This window comes from Apostichopus japonicus, chromosome 7 (genome assembly GCF_037975245.1).
Source record: "Apostichopus japonicus isolate 1M-3 chromosome 7, ASM3797524v1, whole genome shotgun sequence".
Classification (NCBI taxonomy): Eukaryota; Metazoa; Echinodermata; class Holothuroidea; order Aspidochirotida; family Stichopodidae; genus Apostichopus; species Apostichopus japonicus.
Window position 1 is genome coordinate 571918 of NC_092567.1, and position 22235 is coordinate 594152.

The following is a 22235-nucleotide window of genomic DNA, read 5'->3' on the forward strand; positions in this document are numbered from 1 at the left end:
GTTAGGTTTTATAACTCCTTTAAGCTCCGCAGAGAGTTAAGCCGTTCATTGTTTTCAAGGCGGGCCATTTGGTGTGTGTACCCGGATTACCGGTACTCTTTGTTGAAGGCTCCTTAGACTCGACAAGGTGCTTAAACTCTATTTAAAATTGGTACCAGTATAGGAGTCCAATGGTGAATGATGGGCTGAACATATACAATAGTCTAACAGTTAATGATGTTTGCGAATTAAAAGGAGAGGAGAAAAAGCCTAGCGTTAATATCATCTAGCGTTAATAGCATCTGTAATGTAGCGCTTTGTAAATCCGGAAGGGTTCAAACCATTCTTTGCACCTGTTATGGCAACCAAAGAGATCTTAATTTATATTAGTAAGAGTTTTAATGTGGAGCTATAGAAGCACGGTTAACAAGAAGCATTACACAAAAAAAAGCAGCAAGACAGAAATGAAGAACCGAGACAAATGTTTGTCATGAAATGTCTATAGAAATGTCGTGGGAATTGCGCAAATGCCTATTTGTATATACATTTGGTAAATACAAGTGGTAGGCTATCATAGCCTATACCGTAACTGGATTCTTTAACAATATCAATATAAGTATGATTAAATTCTGATGCAGTAATCCCTGACAATGAATGACATCGGCACAGAGATGAATAAATGATTTCCAGTACTGTTTAGCATGCAATAGCTAGAGAAACACCGTATAATGAAATAAACGTTTGCAAGGCAACATATATCTGGTTGCTTTCTTAATTTGCAGACCGTGAAGTATGGCCGTCCTTGTGTCAAGTGTAATTACGACAGCATAAAGCCTAAAGCCATCAGGGGGTGGGAGGAGGGGTTGCCTATTGGTAAAGAACAAAATCCGTCCTCCATATTATTTTGTGGCTGAGAAGAAGAAGAATGACTGGCCTGAAGATGAGGAGGGGTTTTACAACAACCGTTATTAGAAGTTTTTATTTGGGGGAGGGGGATGTCTGATTTTTACATAGCAAACGTAGTTGCGGACTGCTGCGTAAATTGATCGGAATTACGACGTAGGGTGTTTAATCTTAATTAATTTTAGCCCAGAACAGTGGCGTAGGAAGGTACTTTTGAGTGGGGGGCTGAAGACTGATGGCCTGCCTGGGGGAGGGGTCTAAGGGGAGGGGGTGTCCCCCTCCCCTTTGGAATTTTTTGCATTTCCAGGTAGCCTCAGTTGCAATTTGGTGCAATATAGCACACTTCAACACCCACTCCATTTTGTAAACTTAATTTTGTATTTTCACCAGGCCTTAGATGCAATTTGGTGCTCCAAATGAGATTTTTTTTCTCATTTGGAAATGAAAAAGGGGTTTTCTGACTTGCGAAGCGGGGGGGCGGAATGATACTTCCGCCCCTCCACATTTTTCACTGGGGGGCTGGCACCAACCCCCCCAGCCCCCCCCCCCCCCCCCCGGTTCCTACGCCCTTGGCCCAGAACAAACCAAACGGGAAGGGTCGCTCGTAACATTCTGCTAAAGTCCTAATCTAATACCATCACTGTTGTTCGCGTATTTTTACGTTATAGATGGATCCCCCCCCCCCCAAAAAAAAAAATAGGAGAATCTATGCATTTTCTCCTCTTAGTTGAGACTACTTATCACACTCTGAGGCGGTTGATCCCATTTGTAACGAGAATGGATTAAACCGGTCAGCCTCTTAACATAACAATCGAAAGGAATGTCTGGAATATCCAGGGTCCGGACTTCATCAGCTATTCTTTTCAAAAGCAATCTGGGCACACCTATTTATGAGTGCAGCTCCGGCGTCGTTTCGGTATAAATATTAAGCGGTCCATCAGAGGCGTTCAAGTACCCACCAGTTGACGCTCGGTTTCTCTTTTCGTTAGTCCCCGATGCAATGATTGCGTGATTTTTATCAAGAGAAAATGGATCAGTTTAATCAAACCATCGAATATTTAAATGACCTGGAGTCTAATCTGAATGATTTCTTTCTCCTCGTGAATGCTATCATCATTTTTCGTAAGTATAACACATTTTAACTTTTTTTAACTAAACAATTTACTTTTAGCCTACTGTCTGTTCTATTAATAACATAATATAGTATTAGTAAGACTGATGGCATTCGTAACGTGTCATATAGCTCGGAGTTGGATAGACCATGTGCTCCTGTATATATTTCTTTTTCTCCGTCTTCCTTTCTTTGTCCTTGGCTAACATATTTCCTATAACATTTTTGTAGTGATTGTACACATGTGCAGGATTTAGACTTGGTGAGGCCATTATTTATAATAAAGCTCGTAGGCCCCTTATTAAAAAAAAATTACAAGGTCCCACAAAACTTGAAAACATATTTGCCTTTTAATTATTTAATAGCGAGGTAATCGCGGCCTTATTCTATGAAGTTTCAAAAAATCTAAAATCACAGTATATGTCATATTGATGGAAGCTGGAAGTTTTTCACTGTTCTGGATTTTCTAACACACTACAATTTCAATAACAACAGTACACATAAAATTTGAAAAGCACCCCAAAATATTCTGAAATTGAATGAGACCCCTAGGGGGAGGGGGAGGCCCTAAGCCGTAGCTTGTTTAACTTATGCCTATACATCCGGCACTGACTGTATATAGTCAGGCCCGCCGTGGAAAACCGTGGGCATTGAACAAATTGTTTTAAAGGTACCCTGTCTACATGTTTCGATGAATGTTTAATAGACGGCAGCTTACTATGTAAACTGTCTGTCTAGTGGGCATGCGCGGGCTTTATATTACAATTATGCGTGACAAAACATTTAGTGAAATATGATGCCAGCTGCTATATAGTGAAATACGAAATTAAGCTTTTATCATCCATCGACTAGTCTCTCTGTTTATTAACTTTTGTTATTATTATTATTTATTGGTTTGCTTCCGGTTAATCGCTTCTTTCGGTTCATAATTAAATGCCGCTTCAAGAAAGTTACATTCATTTGAAAAGCAAAGAGAGACCGAGATATTTTGGTAACTTTTATAAGCCTACAGAAGATTATTTTCACCTAATGCACCGCAATGAACCTTTTTTTTTGTAATACTGAAAATAGATGAATTATGTATATAGTCATGACAATGGAAAACTTGTTGTTCAATGGCCGCCTGAGTTTCTTAGATGATTCGAGAAATGGGTAGCGTAATAAAATACACAATCAGTAACTACAGTTAACAACGCATGCGCGACAACTATAACAATTATCGCTGTATACACGAATCGGTGTATACACGAAGTATCGCTGTAAACACGAAGTTATCATTGCTACACGCCATTCCCATCTTAAAATCCTGGGTCAGCCCTGAATAGGGTGTGTCTAAAGCCAGCTTAAAGCAATAACCGCATTTATACCCCAGACATGCTTGGCTCGCCGGGTATCTTTGGCATGACGTTAAACGTTTATGATTGACTGGATGTCCACATAAAGCATGGATTAATTAGTCCCACCAGGGTTTAAACATCCATAGATCAATGGTTGGCACTATAAGGGATTACCAAGGTACCTCACCGAGAGCACTAGGGGAAAACAATAGAAAATGCCCCGCGCATTGAACTCTCTTGCATTATGTCTTAGAGCTGTTGCGTAACAGAATCACGCAGATGATGACGAAATAGCACGCGTGTAAGTCCTGATGGTAGCATACGCCCATTAAAAGCCCCATTGACTTACACACTAAATCACAAAAATAATGTGGTCTCTAAGTCTAGATAGAATATCTCACTTGCTAAACACTACCCATCACTGGATAGCTGCCAAGTTGGCCTTTCATGGCACTACCAAGTTTCCGTATCATGACCGCGCAGATTTTTTGCTATCAGAGCCTGAAGTTTTCGTCACTTGTAAACAAACCTCTTCACTCAGTATAGTAGACAATTTTCGTACGCTGCTCCTGGGAGGCCTAAATGGGTCTAAAATTGCGCCAATTGACCCGATTTATGCACCACATGTACTTCCATTCATGCTCTTCAATATGCAAGCCATTTAAAACCAGATCCTGAAATAACAGGTCAAACAAGTTATTATCCTGCTGCTCTTTGGCACTTTTCCTGAAGGAGAACAATCGGGCGGATGGATATAGACTCTAATAGGAGTATGCCACCTAATAACACAATGTGTGCAGACTGAGCAACATAATGGGACAACTTTGGTGTGGTGCCAAAAAAAACACAAGTTATTAATCACCCTAACACCGGAGAGGATTGGCGTGCACCGGTTTACCGGCACGTAACCGGTGTGCCGGTAATCATTTTATGTTGCTTTATCATCATGCTTATTGTAATGTTGGCAATTGCAATTTTCCTAGTAACTGTTCCTTGTATATTTCAATGTATACCATCAAATGTTTTGATTTGCCTAAAATACCTTTCATGTGCAGAACTGTTTTTTTTTTTTCTCCTGCAATTATATCTAGTGACAATGGGTGTTTGTAAGCTATTAACGTATTTTCCTTTATATTTTGACTTTATAGTTATGCAATGTGGTTTCGCGTTCCTCGAAGCTGGTTCTGTCCGAGCAAAGAACACCACTAACATCTTGATGAAGAACCTTCTCGATGTTTGTAAGTTCATTAATATTTAGTAATTAATTAATTAATATGCCAATTAAAGTGTGTGCATGGACGCAGTATCCGTTCTCCTGAGAAATATGTTACTTATGGCAAATACATTAGACTTAATTTCGAACCTTTTTACAACAACAAAACACTCAACCTGGTTACGGCGATCATAATTAGCTGATATGCAATTTCTCATAACCTAATTCATTTAAGATATAGGCGATTATCTTTGTTAATATTGTTGTGAAGCCTTATGAAATAAAGTCTCACATATGTCTTTTAGCACGAGCAATTTAGGCTTCTTAATAACGTTCGCACAACACATATCAAAATCATTTTTAAATCCATATAAGGCATATAGCTGAACATGAAATTTTGCTGAGGGTTACTTGATAAGCGCAATCAACACATTCCATATATATTTCATTTTTTTTCTCTCGTTTCACCACAGTTCTGGGTGCAGTGGCCTATTGGGCGTTTGGTTACGCCTTCGCATTTGGAGACCAGTCCAATTCCTTCATTGGCTTCTCCAATTTCTTCTTTATCAACTTACCAGACACAAGCCTTTCATTTTTCTTCTTCCATTTTGTGTTTGCTGCCACCGCAGCTACGATTGTCTCAGGTGCCATGGCTGAAAGAACATCCTTTTTAGGATACATGATATATTCTGTGTGTATCACAGGTTAGTATACTCAACATTCAGTCTGAACACAATACATAACTCACTCGATATCGGTAGTATGAAAGTCATTCGGGTAGTTCATTTAATCCTTTAAAGTAATACCATGGATTGAAGGATATGGGAGATTCATTCTTCCCATAATGCACCTCCACATTGAATAGCGACAGTTCGAATTTTACCATTATGAGAAGATTTGCCCCCTTAATTGTTTTAATTGCATATTGAGTGAAAAGCTTATAGTTACATATACCAGTGACGCGTCAGTTCGAAGTAGCACATCCCTGCATATACCTATCTCTTCCGTTCTGATGCCTACTGGGATCCTATTTTCGAAACGATGTAGCCATCCACGCTGAACAATTCGATGTTATCGATCCACGCCGAAACGATTCGATGAATCCATGTTAACTGATATTAAGCATTTGAATGTAAAATATATCAATATTGGCAATAATCCAACCTTTTTGTTATATCGCCAAAACTGCAGACCTTAACGATATTTGCCTGATTATTCGTAAGTCTAACAATGATACTAATATAATATGTATACTGTTTACTTGATCTGCATACTATATACTTGGTCTGTATACTATATACTTGATACGTATATACTGTATACTTGATCTGAGTACTATTTACTTGATATGCATACTATAAACTTGATCTATATACTATACACTTGATCTATAATCTGTATAGTTGATCTGCATGCTGTATATTTGATATGTAAACTGTATACTTGATCTGCATACTATATACTTGATCTGTATACTACAGTAAATAGGCCTACTTGATCTGTATACTGTATACTTGATCTGTATAATTTAAACTTGATCTGTATGCTATATACTTGATATGTAACTATAAATACTTGATATGTTAACTATATATATCTCTATAGATATATATACCTATAATCCTATATATATATATATATATATATATATATATATTCCTCCTGTCATCTTGGATAATTTCTTTAATTTTTTTTCTGGAAGGTTTTGTCTACCCAGTAGTAAGTCATTGGGCTTGGTCTGGTACTGGTTGGCTCGGGGCAGGTCCTGGTAACCCTAACGTCGGATATCAGGTAAGGTTTATTTCTTTTTGATGGTGATGACTATGATAAAAATTGATGATAAAAAATGATGAAAAACTGATGAAAACCCACCTTACTATGACCCGGCATGGAATCAAACCCAGAACCTCCTGATTGCTACGCCTTATTGCTTCAAATGCCACCGCCTTTCTCTGCTCGGCCACAGCACCGGTAGAAAAAGTACCAGCAAAAAAATTGAAATCATCTCAAAATCCAACTGTCCCTTAAACGTATATAGTGAGATATATATTTTGTACGTTGATGTCCCCCGAATTTCTGACAAACTATTTGCAGTCACTTTAAATTATTCGAGCCGGAACGAGTATGGGCACATACTTGTTGCACATTGGGAATGTTTGCCGAAGGCTCGTGTAAGTTCAGAATCAAATCAACAATGTACGGCCAATGCAACGGTGGATAGCCACTATAAACCTACATTATTATTGAGAAGCCAACACTGTTAAATCTTCATTGGAATACCTGTGGTAGGAATTCAATGTAACTCTTCTTGAAAGACATCACGTAAAACAATATATAATTACGTGAATAGTTGTTTACTTTTTTTTTTCTTTTTTTGATCTCTGTAGGACTTTGCAGGCTCCAGCGTAGTCCACATGGTCGGTGGAACGGCGGCACTTATAGGGGCAAGTGTCTTGGGACCGAGGACTGGTAGATTTACTAATGGATCAGACTTCAGAGGACACACAGTACCGGTAAATAATCATCGAATCGAATGTACTTGATTAATTAGCTTTGTGTGTTTGTGTCCTTTTTTATTACAGTGTATGCAACATGCAGAGATGGAAGTTACAGTTTAGGCGTTATAATGTAATGTAAGGTGCATTTTGACTCTGCTAAAATACACTTGTCCAAGTCTGTATTAATCTTCTCTAATCTAACACTAATAGTATCATACAGAGCCTTACATACGACTAGTCGGAATTTAAGCTTCATTTTAGGATAGCGCCATCTCCATTTACACACGCCACATCCCAGAACCTTTCATTTTTATCACGGTATTAATCCCGATAGAAGCTATTGTGAGTCATCTCAAAGAATGTGAACCTAAATTTGTTGTGTTCTTTTTAAGATAATGACACATCAAAAGTTACATGACAACTCTTTCTTGGAGAATTAAAGGGTCTATACAATGAATTAAGTTTATGCCATGCGTATACATACATGTCATATATATGTATCTCGTTGCAAGAAAATATCGACATATTAGCACATACATGTCCTTTAAACTTATGAACACATCACCAATAATAACTATTGTATTACATGTCAGCCGCTTTTGCTGTCAAATATTTTTGATCTTTAAACAACCGCGCCTCAAACTAGTGTAGATCTTTTTTGTTCCATTTTATGTCCACAATTATCTGCAATGGCCAGTCCTCTACATGCAAAGTGTTGAATAAATTTACATAAATTAATATGTGTTAGGGTGTCACATTAGAATAGTATAATTTAGTTAATTTGTATTTGTATGACAGAAGAAGTCAATCTGTCAGCTGTTTATTTTAGAAAGTTTTTTTTTAGTAACTTTTACTTTAGTCAATGCTGGTTGTTGTTGATGTTGGAAAGTAGTATCCAAGGATGTAGGACAATTTACATAAACCCTAATCCCTCTATTCACTACAAAAATACAAGGTAGCATAATTGAGTATGTATACAAAAGAAACATCACCAGGTCAGGGCATAGTATAATAATACAAAGGTACAGGGTAGCATAGCATAGCTAGTGCACACAAAAGAAACCTACCAGGGCAGGACATAGTCAAGATGACAATGTATTGTATTGCCAAGTTATGCAAATTGATACACTATTAATTATGTGTGACATCACATCCAGCCAGTGAAGTGAGTGTTGGATAAGATTTTTATTCACTCTCCAAAATACCATCATCAGATTGAGTCCTGCTATATCTCTTAGCTGAAAAAGACGGAGCTACAATATTGTGATTTTCATATCATGGGGCACAGGATCCTATATATAGGATACCTGTATTGAAGCCTGGGCTGGCATACTTTAATTAATATCTGGCATTTAACTGTGAAAGCTTGAAACACAATTTTTCCCTGGAGATTCCAGTATCACACAATATTTAGTGTTCTGGATAGGGCAGCTTGTCGGCAGAGTTGGGATGGAAGTACATCACCTGACCGGATAAAGTAAAGCTGTATTGCAGAGCTCGTCTGACAGTTTAAGAACTGGAACCATTTGCCACTTTCCTCTCACATTGGGTCGAAGACCGGAAGCTTTTGAGGATAGTTTTATCACCGACTATAACACCTACCACAACCTGATATCAGCAACCACGTGTCAACAAGTATTGTCAACACCTTTAGGCAATATTCGTCATAGTGACAACTCAGAACTCATTTTTTTTTTAAGATAAATGTTAAATCAGAATTTCATGATGTAAAGGGGGGAAAGCTCTTCAGACTCGAAGAGGTAATCTCATTCTTCTATAGAGAAAAGAATATCCAATTAATATATATTAAGACTAAATTTATACGTGCCAGTTTGCTCTCTCGCAATTGAAAAAGATCCAGGGGTATCAAAACTTTGGAAAGTCTTAACCTTTTCAGCAGTTAAGCTAAATCTAGTATATGTTATCCTCTGGTAAAGATTGCGCCAAAGCAATCTGTTATCTCTAAGTATTCAGGAGTCCTACGTGTTCCTAAGCAGTATTACAGAACGCTGTAACCTTTATTTTGCATGTTCCTTTTTTTTATTATTTTAAGGAGAAAGTTCCTCCTCAATAAATACCTATTCACTTAAGAAGTTGAATTTATAAAACTTGTTCTGCATCATTAGTTGGTTGGAGTATTTCTTTTTTACATTGCATATTGATTTTGGATAGCCGCTAGGCGAATGTGTCGCATTGCCACTTGCATTCTTTTTGTGGGTGACAATTAAATGGGGGCCTGTCCTGGAATTCTATCCAAGATTTAAGCATAAGCATTTTCTTTGACAGAAGTGAAAAATACATAACTGGTTGGTGTCATAAAATTCAACCTGTGAATTATATGTATATTAATTGTTTGTATTTACTTGTATTCGCAGACGAATTCCGCAAGAGCAGCTCTTATTTGGTCGGTCTACCTGTGTACTTCCATTCTAGCGTCTTACTGGCGGTCCCGACAAGAACTGAAGCAACATCTAACGTAATGTTGGTTGGCAAGTAGTTAATTGTGTTTTGTATTTTACATGTTTTATGCCAGACGTGAAATCCACTTACACAATTAGTGTATCATTGTTGTTTAATCGTACAACTGTGTTACCTATGATATGAAATTACATTGTTGTCGGATGTAACTATAAATTGCGCGCACTCTAAACTAAACTGCAGGCATCAGTAATTGGTTTCAATACATTGTCATTGTTATACATTAGTCATGACTAGTCAACTAGAGTTAGAAAAACTTGTGTCAATCGGAGAAAAGTTAGGTCTCAAAGGTGTAGAACTAAAACAATTCTTAGATGATGAAAGGGACAAGCTTAAGCAAGAACGAGATGAAGAAAGAGATCGAAGAGCTAAGCAAAGGGCGATTGACGCACACGAACAAGAAGAAGATAGGCAGAGACAAGAAAAGATAGAAAGAGAAAAGGCAAAGCAGTTAGAAATACAACTCAAGATAGAAGAAGCGAAGCAAGCCCAAGCTGAGGCACAAGCACAGATAGGCAATGGAGGTTATCATGGTAATGGTAGTGCAGCAAGAAGTAGACCACCTAAACTGCCACCATTCAACCAAGAGAAAGACGACATTGATGCATATATCAATAGATTTGAACGTTATGCCACATTGCAAGGTTGGGATAGGGATACTGTATGGGCCACAAGTCTTTCAGCACTTATTCAAGGTTGTGGATTGTTTGAATATTCATCACTTTCACTTGAGGATTCCAAAGATTACGACAAGGTAAAGCAAGCCTTATTACGTGCATACCACCTTACAGCCGATGGTTTTAGGAAGAAATTTCGTGATATTAGACCTGCACATGAAGATACAGGAACCAAGTATGTCACAAAATTAAAGAATTATCTCCATAGATGGATGGAATTAGAGGAAGTAACTACTTATGAACAACTCCAAGACATAATATTGAGAGAGCAGTTCTTGAACTCATGTAGCAAAGATTTGGAAACATTTCTGAAAGAAAGAAAGCCGAAGAACATCACAACAATGGGTGAATTTACCGATCAATATGTAGAAGCACATGGAGGTTGGTATCCTGGTCACTCCAAGAATAGTAGAAGTACTCAAAACAGTAATTCCACGAGGAACCAGAATCGTAACAACGGAAGATTCCACAATCACAATCAGAAGTTCCAGCAACAAAATCAGAAAGGGAAAACGTATTCTGGGCAGAGAAGTGAACCCAGGAAATGCTATATTTGTGATAAACCAGGCCACTTTGCAAGAGACTGTAGGACAAAGCGAATGCAAACCATGGCTCTTATGACAGATGTATTTAGTGACATGATGGAGAAACGCGCCTCAACTTTGACCGAACAGAACCTTCCAGACAAAAAGGAAACTGGCGGTGCATGTACAGACATTGGGGCATTCATGATGGTAAAGCCAGATCCTCATCTATTCCAAGCAAGTAAGAAGGGATTCTTCACATTAGATTGTGGTCACAAGTTAACTGTATTGACTCAAGTTACAGCCGCATGTAAAGATCAGAATTTATCGTCGATGCCTGTTCAAATGGGTAAGATAGGGAATCAAAGTGTTAAAGTATTACGGGACAGTGGATGCAGTGGTGTAGTTGTAAGATCTCAGTACGTCAAGCCCAGCCAAATGACAGGTGACGTTAAAACTTGCATCCTGATTGACGGTACGGTACGACAATATCCCGTTGCCAACATACTCGTGGATACTCCATACTTCTCAGGTTCAGTTTCGGCCTTGTGTATGAATGATCCAGTCTATGATTTAATTCTAGGGAATGTCCCAGGTGTACGAGAACCTACCAATCCAGACCCGAATTGGGAAGAGTCACAGACACAGGATCAACCAGTACAACCACCACCAAATGTAACCAAGCCTATGGCAATAAGGAATGATGATGACCCAAATACAGTTGCCGCAGCACAGACAAGGAGTCAGAGCAAAGCAAAAGAGAAGCCCTTTAAAAAGTTAAAGGTATCGTCCCCGATTGGTGAAGAGGTTACTGCAGACATGCTACGTGAAAAGCAACAACAGGACCCCACCTTGGAAAAAATCAGACAGTTAGCCGAAACAGGAGATGATAAAGTGAGTAAAAATGGGAGTACTCATAAATATGTGAAGTCCAGTGGCATTCTCTACAGAGAATTTAGTTCTCCTCGAGTGGAATTTGGAAACAGATTTAGGCAGGTAGTAGTTCCAGTTGACTACAGAGATCATGTATTAAAGGTAGCACACGAATCGATTCTAGGGGGTCATCAAGGATCCAAAAAGACGCGTGATAAAGTAATGAGTGACTTTACATGGCCTGGAATGCAAGCAGACGTTACCAGGTATTGTCAGTCGTGTGATGTATGCCAAAGAACCCTCCCTAAAGGTCGTGTTACTAAAGTACCATTAGGAAGTATGCCGCTGATTGAAGAACCATTTCAAAGGGTAGCAGTAGACTTAGTAGGACCGATCAAGCCAGCCACAGAGCGTGGACATCGATACATATTGGTTTTAGTTGACTACGCAACTAGATACCCAGAAGCAGTACCAATGAAAACCATTGAAGCTGAGTCAGTAGCTGAGGAACTCCTTAGAATTTATTCAAGATTAGGCTTCCCAAAAGAAGTATTAACTGACCAAGGATCTCAGTTTGTCTCTGGCGTCATGAAAGAAGTTAGCCGATTATTGTCAATTCGCCGATTAACCACGACTCCGTACCATGCCATGTGCAATGGGTTGGTAGAGAAATTTAATGGCACATTGAAAGCAATGTTAAAGAAGATGTGCGATGAAAGGCCTAAAGATTGGGACAGATATATAGATCCCCTACTGTTTGCGTACAGGGAAACGCCACAGGAAAGCACAGGCTTCTCGCCATTTGAACTGCTATATGGGCGGACCGTGCGTGGTCCTATGCGGATTCTTAAGGAATTATGGACCGGCGAATCAGAAGTAAGTGAGACGAAGACTGTGTACCAGTACGTGTTGGACTTACAGGAACGTTTGGAGCAAACATGTCAACTAGCACGTGAGGAGCTCAAGAAGTCTAGACAAAGGTACAAAACGTACTACAACAAGAAAGCAAGAGTAAGAAACATGAAAGTAGGAGAAGAAGTCCTCCTCCTTCTCCCCACTGATAAGAACAAGCTACTTATGCAGTGGAAGGGACCATTTCCAATAGTGGAGAAAGTTGGTACAATGAACTACAAAATAGACTTTGGCCATAGGGTCAAAACATTTCACGCCAACCTGCTAAAGAAATATAACAGACGTGAAGTGGCAGCTACTATGTTCGAGATGCCAATACAAAGTATGTATGAAGTTGTCTGCACATCGGTTCTAGAAGATGAACCACAAGAGGAATCTGGTATATCTGAACTCAAATCATTTTTCACAGATGATCTTATACATCTTCCACCTATGTTTCAGAAGGAGCGAAGTACTGATGTGAATATCAGCGGACAATTAGGAAAAACAAAAACTCAACAGGTACAACAAATATTGACAGAGTTTGAAGACAGTTTGACTGACCTACCGGGGAAGACAAAGCTCGGTGAACATGTCATCAAAGTCAGCGATACAACACCTATAAGGAGTAAACCTTATCCAATACCACATGCTCTTCGAGATGATATCCGCAAGGAGATCCAAAGTATGCTGAGGATGGGCGTAATATCGCAGAGCAAAAGTCCATACGCTTGTCCGTTGGTAGCATTAAAGAAGCCGGATGGATCTTTGAGGGCCTGTTGCGACACACGCAAAATTAACATGATCACAGAGTTTGATGCTGAGCCTGTTCCAGACCAGGAAGAGATTTTTGCAAAGTTATCCAAGGATTGCTACTTCAGTAAAATCGATCTGAGCAAAGGTTACTGGCAAATCCCAATGGCAAAAGAGTCGAAGCCATTAACAGCATTTGTGACTCATGATGGGTTATACGAGTTCAATATGATGCCATTTGGTCTTGTGAATTCTGGTGCTACATTCAACAGAGTGATGAGGAAGCTTCTTAAAGGAATTGAGAATGTCCATAGTTATGTAGATGATATCCTGATACACACTCAGACATGGGAGGAACATCTCCAGAGAGTAAAAGAAGTCTTCACAAGAATCAAGAAAGCCAACTTGACGGCTAGACCTACAAAATGTTTCATTGGGTACAATGAGGTGGAATTTTTAGGACATATTATAGGAGAAGGTAGAGTAAAACCCAAACCTGACAAAATTAAAGCCATTCAGCAAGCAGAGAGACCAACTACAAAGACTCAAGTGAGATCATTCTTAGGGTTGGTAGGTTACTACAGGAAGTTTGTACCAAACTTCGCAGCCGTGGCAGTACCACTGACTAACTGTACGAAGAAAGGGGAACCAAACGTGATTAGATGGGGCGAGAGCCAGGAACAGGCGTTCCAAACACTGAAGAGTAAGCTTGCAAGCTCACCGATACTTCAGCTCCCCGACCTCCACAGAGAATTCACACTTCGGACAGACGCTTCGGATACAGGAGTTGGTGCGATCCTTCTTCAGGAGTTTGCAGGTGAAAAATTTCCAGTAGCCTATGCTAGCAAAAAGCTGAACAAGAGTCAAATGAGATACTCAGTGATGGAGAGAGAATGCTTGGCCGTAGTCTGGGCTGTACTCAAGTTTGAGCCATATCTCTATGGCAAGGAATTTGTAATAGAGACAGACCATCAACCATTGACATGCATTCGGAAGTCGAAAGTGGCAAATGGAAGGATAATGAGGTGGGCACTGGCATTACAGCCATATCGTTACCGCATCCAAGTGATAAAGGGAGCCGATAATGTAGGGGCTGACTACTTGAGTAGAAGTACAGAAATAATGCAAGCCAATTTCTTATCCTTCATCAGCAAAGAGCTGTAAGAAATTCATTTCCAATAGTGTATGGAAATGTGTGATTTCAGGAAGCTTAGGGAGAAGCAGAGGAAATTGAAGGAGATTTCAGTGCAGGATAGGCTGAAACAAATATCCTAATGTGAGATGTGTATAAATGTGTTAGACACATTTTATTAAAGGAGGGAGTTAATTGTCACATTAGAATAGTATAATTTAGTTAATTTGTATTTGTATGACAGAAGAAGTCAATCTGTCAGCTGTTTATTTTAGAAAGTTTTTTTTTAGTAACTTTTACTTTAGTCAATGCTGGTTGTTGTTGATGTTGGAAAGTAGTATCCAAGGATGTAGGACAATTTACATAAACCCTAATCCCTCTATTCACTACAAAAATACAAGGTAGCATAATTGAGTATGTATACAAAAGAAACATCACCAGGTCAGGGCATAGTATAATAATACAAAGGTACAGGGTAGCATAGCATAGCTAGTGCACACAAAAGAAACCTACCAGGGCAGGACATAGTCAAGATGACAATGTATTGTATTGCCAAGTTATGCAAATTGATACACTATTAATTATGTGTGACATCACATCCAGCCAGTGAAGTGAGTGTTGGATAAGATTTTTATTCACTCTCCAAAATACCATCATCAGATTGAGTCCTGCTATATCTCTTAGCTGAAAAAGACGGAGCTACAATATTGTGATTTTCATATCATGGGGCACAGGATCCTATATATAGGATACCTGTATTGAAGCCTGGGCTGGCATACTTTAATTAATATCTGGCATTTAACTGTGAAAGCTTGAAACACAATTTTTCCCTGGAGATTCCAGTATCACACAATATTTAGTGTTCTGGATAGGGCAGCTTGTCGGCAGAGTTGGGATGGAAGTACATCACCTGACCGGATAAAGTAAAGCTGTATTGCAGAGCTCGTCTGACAGTTTAAGAACTGGAACCATTTGCCACTTTCCTCTCACATTGGGTCGAAGACCGGAAGCTTTTGAGGATAGTTTTATCACCGACTATAACACCTACCACAACCTGATATCAGCAACCACGTGTCAACAAGTATTGTCAACACCTTTAGGCAATATTCGTCATAGTGACAACTCAGAACTCATTTTTTTTTTAAGATAAATGTTAAATCAGAATTTCATGATGTAAAGGGGGGAAAGCTCTTCAGACTCGAAGAGGTAATCTCATTCTTCTATAGAGAAAAGAATATCCAATTAATATATATTAAGACTAAATTTATACGTGCCAGTTTGCTCTCTCGCAATTGAAAAAGATCCAGGGGTATCAAAACTTTGGAAAGTCTTAACCTTTTCAGCAGTTAAGCTAAATCTAGTATATGTTATCCTCTGGTAAAGATTGCGCCAAAGCAATCTGTTATCTCTAAGTATTCAGGAGTCCTACGTGTTCCTAAGCAGTATTACAGAACGCTGTAACCTTTATTTTGCATGTTCCTTTTTTTTATTATTTTAAGGAGAAAGTTCCTCCTCAATAAATACCTATTCACTTAAGAAGTTGAATTTATAAAACTTGTTCTGCATCATTAGTTGGTTGGAGTATTTCTTTTTTACATTGCATATTGATTTTGGATAGCCGCTAGGCGAATGTGTCGCATTGCCACTTGCATTCTTTTTGTGGGTGACATAGGGTCAAAGTGCATTTATAGCAAATTGCCATCGGATTTGTGTGGTATTGACCTCATTTTGTTTTTCTTTCAGCTTGTTGCGCTAGGTGGGTTCATCCTCTTCTTCGGGTTCTTTTCCTTCAACGGAGGATCACAAGCGTCCATAAGTTCACCTGGAGATGGAGTCGTTGTCGCTAATGCAATCACCAATACCATTATCTGCGGGGCAGCAGCCGCCCTGGTCTCCCTGGTTCTTGGCAAGTTAGTGTATGGGAAAATGAAATGGAGCTTGCTGGTGACCATCAATGGTGGACTGACTGGAATGGTAAGCTAACTTCAATTTAATCAATTGGAAAACTTAATACTGTATAACACGTCTGGGCTTATGCAAATAACATCGTCAGAATCATTATTTAAAATTAGCCAATTATGCTACCAGAAAAGAGAAATAACAACGCACCCGGCATCAAATCACCGAAAGTGGGTTGCAAATTAGCCCAAATCAGAGCCGAATGGTCGACCCCCCTCCCCTCGCCTCCCTTCCCCTCCCCTCCACCAACACCACTTTGTAAAATATCTAATGTCTATAGAACGGGTTAATCTTGGAAGGTCACAAAGCACTGGTGCAAATCATTTACATATTTGCAAATTTCTCTTGAAAAAAAATGTACATCTTGGTTGGTTTGAATGGTTCCCTGATATTACTAGTAGTTTAGTTTCTTGTTTTAGGACGTTGTAAAATGTAGCCTAAGATTATTCCAGATACACTAGATCTGGAACAGCACCATACTTTTCATAAAACGAGTAGGCCTATGTCTCAACACATCATTGCACGGATTCATTATACGTCATTTTTCGTAAAGACTATATCATATCTTAGCAACATCTAACACGCCGGTCATCCTTATGTGATTTCAAAGCGTGTCAACCACTGTTTATTAGTTTAAATAAACGCATTGTACACTAAGAATGTACTTACGGAGTGATTTCATGTGTTAACGTGTTTGGAAAGTGACCTTATGTGTTACTTTCACGGCAAAGCCCATTATACAATAAGTGCTGTAACAACTAGCAGTATACTCGACGATGCATGTGCAGTTATAAAAGCGAGCATTCGATATTATTTTTGTGACCAAATTCTTACATATCACTGAGTATATCGGCAGTTTATGCATATGTCTGGTTTACTTTTAAAGGTCATTGTCCATTTATCGCACTTTTCATGGTTTTCTCATCGATTTTGTCAAACAACTGTTTCTGAACTCTAAATCTATTCCCCCCCCCCCTTTTTCTTTTCTTCTGCACCATACAGGTCGCTATTTGCGCAGGCTGTAACTCACTCTACGCGTGGGGCGCCTTCGCAACCGGCATAATAGCGGGCGCTATCTTCATTGGCGTTAGTATGCTGGTGGAGAAAGCTCAAATCGATGATCCATTAGATGCTGTGGCAGGTACAAGAGAACTTTTTGTCACTTTCTCAACCTCTCAGCCCTTGCCTGCTGATAGGTCGTTAGTATATGCCCCCTAAAAATATTCTAGAAAATCAAATTATGGTGAACCATTCTCAAATTTGAACAAGCATGTTACATCCAGTAGTAACTTATATAGTTACCCAAACTAACACACTTAATTGTCCTCGGTAGTTGGGAATAATTTCGGGGAACAAAGCCTCTTTATGAAAATTACTTTTGAAAATGTATAGCAATTTTAAGCCAATGCTCATGACCTTTAATAAAACCAATCTCCTTTACAAAACGGCGTAACCTTTTTACGATGATACATCATAATGTATTTACTTCACTCCTCAAGATAAGATAACTCATCTTAAAACGAGATGACTTCACTCTTCCCTTACCTGTGTCCTCTCAAGATAAGATGACTTCACTCCTCCCTTAACTGTGTCCTCTCAAGAAAAGATTACTTCACTCTTCCCTTAACTGTGTCCTCTCAAGATAAGATGACTTCACTCTCCCCTTACCCGTGTCCTCTCAAGATAAGATGACTTCACTCTTCCCTTACCTGTGTCCTCTCAAGATAAGATGACTTCACTCCTCCCTTACCTGTGTCCTCTCAAGATGAGATGACTTCACTCTTCCCTTACCTGTGTCCTCTCAAGATAAGATGACTTCACTCCTCCCTTACCTGTGTCCTCTCAAGATAAGATGACTCACTCCTCCCTTACCTGTGTCCTCTCAAGATAAGATGACTTCACTCCTCCCTTACCTGTGTCCTCTCAAGATGAGATGACTTCACTCCTCCCTTACCTGTGTCCTTTCCATATGAGAGTTCTGTCGCGAACGTATACTTGTTTTAATTCAGGAATGGTAGACTTGGAGCTAACAGAATTGCCAGTAGGGTCAGCGGGGACGCGTTGCTCAAAACTCTACCAATTTGGCAGGTTAGGTAGGATTACGTGAAGTACATGATTTGAGAGGAGATATGTGAAACTCGTTGTTAGTAAATGTTCACCAGTAATATTTTGTGTAACTCTATAAAAGGTGTATGATCCCACTTTGCAAACTGTTGCACTTTTGCAAGTTTAAGACCATTTCCGAGAGAAGTGAGAAATTAAATGTCAAATCCCTGGTATCCAAAGTGGGCGTCGCGACCATTTCTAGCTCCCCCCCCCCCGCCCCACCAACTATAGGGTCATCTAGCCCAACAGTTTTAATGTCAGGGGCTTCTCACTGCTCAGTTCAATTTACCTTTGACACCAACAGTTCATCTCGGAGGAGGGCTCTGGGGTATCCTGACAGTGCCTTTGTTGGCCAGAGACAGCGGTGTGTTCTTTACCGGATCTAGTGATGCATTCGTGGTAAGCAGTCTGTCATCCCGGGTGGGGAGCAGGGTGGGGAATATGAGGTGGGGAACAGGGGGTGTTCATTAAAGTTGCCCTTTTGGATTTATGAAAAGTACATGGTTTCTTATTTTTGTAATTAACATTGCTCTCTTTTATCTATAAAAGTGCTCTTTTATTGGAAAATTAAGAGACAATTATGATTAAAAAATACCATTTTATTGGAAACTGCATTCCGGCTTTGAAATTTTTGGTTCAGCGGTTCATTTTGGTGATCAGAAACGTTTGCCGCTCAAATAAAGTCATATGTCCGCTTTCACACCTGCCCCCCTCCCCCTCCCCTTCTCATCCAAAATCCTCCTTCAACCGTTACTGTTGTTAATGTTGCAGCATTACTAACACTTGGATATATCTGGTTGTATATCCCTGAAAATCAATAAATTTCGTTGAATACATTCCCTGACCCACCACCCACCTCCTTCCGCTGCCCACTTACCCCGGTGTAGTAAGAAACTGAGGAAACAATGCCCATATTGCATCTGCATATAGCAATAAGATAATGCCATGTCTGTTTATTAATTTCTTCACCAGGCTTGGGGTTGGAATGTCTTGGGCGCGGCTGTTATCATACTTTGGACGGGTCTCCTAAGTTTTATCCTATTCGGGACTATGTACATGCTGAAAATACTTCGAGTTGATGCAGAAACCGAGATGCTAGGTAACTTACATTATAACTTTCTATTTAATATCCGATTTTCCTTAAAATCTGTGTTTTTTTATTATAAATATTTTATCTTTGCTTGTTCGCAAAGGTCCCTGTGTTCACGTCACTCCTCGAGTCTAGACACGAAGTTAGTACCTCTAGCTGATATACCTCAATACTGTATATATATATATATATATATATATATATATATATATATATATATATATATCGCATGTAAAAGATACCTATATCTGCAGAGGAACCCGAATCTGGTTTCGTTACCTATGTGTTTCCGAGGTACGTATGTGTGCCCCCAGTGAATTTTATTCCCTACTTTTTATTCCTGTGAGTCTTTGGGTCATATGCTTTGTTCACGTTCTTCACTTAATTTCTATTCATATGTAAGCCCCAAGTGAATTTTATTCCCTACCTTTTATCCCTGTGTGTCTTTGGTAATGTGCTTTTATGCACGTTCTTCATTTAATCTCTATCTATATATAGGTTTGGACATTTCCGAACACGGAGAGGCGGCCTATCCAATCATGGCATACCTGAATAACGACCATTCTAACGGTACAGGTATGTATATATATATAAATAGGCTAACGCTAGGTAGATAATAGATGCATCCATTAATGATACAGGTATGTATATAAATAGACTAACACTAGGTAAATAATAGAAACATTCATTAACGAAACAGGTATGTATACAAATAAATAGGCTAGCGCTAGGTAGATTTTTTATTTAGTATACTCATTACTGAAAGAAATGTAATCAAACCAGAAACAGACAAGGGCTAATCTTGTACCTTCACCCTATGTAATCTGCTCTTCGTGAGCCCCCTACCCTCACCCATCCATCCACCCACCCACACCCCTCCTCTATCTCCCTTCTCTCACTCTCTCTCCCGTCCTAGTATCTAATAACTTATAACCCTGCCCTTAATAGAATCACCCGGATCTTGAGACTCTATAAGAACACTTTAATTGTTAACCGCCAGCCGACCCCCCCCCCCCTCCACCCCTCCCCTCTACTCTCATACCTTTCCTACTCGTTCTAATTCAATTACTCATTGGCTTAGTACGGTATATCTGGCATATATATATATAAATGAAAATCGTAATGAGTTGGAAAATCAAGAACAGTGAAAAAACTTTCAGCCTCCACCGGGATTCGAACCACGGGCCTCCCGCTCTGTACGCGGACACCCTAACCACTAGGCTATGGACGCTGATTGTATGTCCAGAGGTTCGAAACCGGTAAGGAAGATCGTAATTCCACTGTAGGCGTTTGCCACCTATATCGAACAATACTAGTTCTGTTTTTGGTGACATATTTTGCCCTACTCTAGAGATCAAACATGATGCTATCCAACTCGAAAATCATTTGTGATTCCTAAAGCCGGATCTCGAAAGAGATACTTTGAACAGACTTGATGTATATATATATATATATATATATATATATATATATATATATATATATATATATATATATATATATATATATATAATCACTAAGTTGTCACATAATTAGTTGGTGTTTTCAATATAACATATAATGATGTGTCTTTGATGTTTATTTACCTTTTAAGGTAACGGCCACCCCCTAGCCTCCATTCCGGTACATCTGACTGCCGTACCTAACCCTGCCTACGAGACGGAAGCTGTTAACGATAAGGACAACAAGGAGATCGTATAGAGACACCCCGAGCGTGGTTTAGTTTTAAAGATGGATTTAATATGATTTAAAGGAGAATTATAAACGAAACTGCATACTAATTTAAATCATTAATAAATAATTTAAGTGTGATGTCGATATGTTGAAAGAGTCACGGGGTGTATACCAGTTTGTCTAAAGTTTCAAATACAAGAAACCATGCATGTTTATGAATATAAGCCTTGGTCGTTCCTTCTCTCAGGAGGGAGATATAACCAGACGTTCGAATGTGATCAGATTTGCATCTAGCGCCATATTTTATTTCGTTTACTTTCTTGTTATTATGTTATTATTAAAAATTAAAAAATTAAAAATTAATTAAATTGCACTGAGATTGTACTTGTTACAAAAAATGAGACCCCAAACGCCACAGTATATATTATAGGCCTACTTCATTTACTCATACCATTTATTAGTTATATTCGACCTTTACGTAAATGATGTGAATAGTTTATCACTGACGTAAAGATCAAGTGTCTATGAATTCAATATGTTTTTACTGGGATAGTTGTTTCAATGGTTAATTTGCAATGTAAAATTTTAAAGTGAAAATATACTGCAATTTTTTTTTCTTAAAAAATAGGGAATAAAACTTATGATTGTAATATGATTATGATTCTTCTACATTTTTCTACAAATTATAGGGGTTATTATACCATGGGGTCCTTCCCAGTGAACTCACATGTATAAGTAGTGAGGTGTGTGGCCCGCCCCCACCCCCACCCCCACCCCACCCGCCCCACCCCACCCCAGAAATAAAAAAGAACAGAGATTAGACGTCAAATGATGCATTCCCATAAGCCTCTGCATGTGAAGAGGATGAGGTACTTTGAAAAGCCGTCCAAGATAGACCCCTGGCAATAAAGCCGAGCAATTTTACCCAATTTGAACACAAGTCATCATATGCAACAGAGTATGGCTGAACTAGCATACATCCCCGATTTTTGGAATCCGTTGTGTTACCAGAATTATTAAGGGGTTTGTAAGGAAAG

The 22235-nt window shown here is 39.0% G+C and overlaps 1 protein-coding gene across 1 annotated transcript; it reads left to right on the forward strand.

Annotated features, from left to right (window-relative positions):
• The first annotated feature begins 1786 nt into the window (after positions 1–1786).
• Positions 1787–21853, forward strand: LOC139970237 (putative ammonium transporter 1). The gene is made up of 11 exons (XM_071975892.1): positions 1787–2004; positions 4479–4568; positions 5017–5247; positions 6246–6334; positions 6931–7056; positions 16113–16343; positions 17331–17469; positions 18739–18833; positions 19407–19533; positions 20023–20100; positions 21119–21853. The coding sequence occupies exons 1-11, from the start codon at positions 1911–1913 to the stop codon at positions 21223–21225; spliced, it is 1407 nt and encodes a 468-aa protein (XP_071831993.1). The 5' UTR covers positions 1787–1910; the 3' UTR covers positions 21226–21853.
• The last annotated feature ends 382 nt before the right edge of the window (positions 21854–22235 follow it).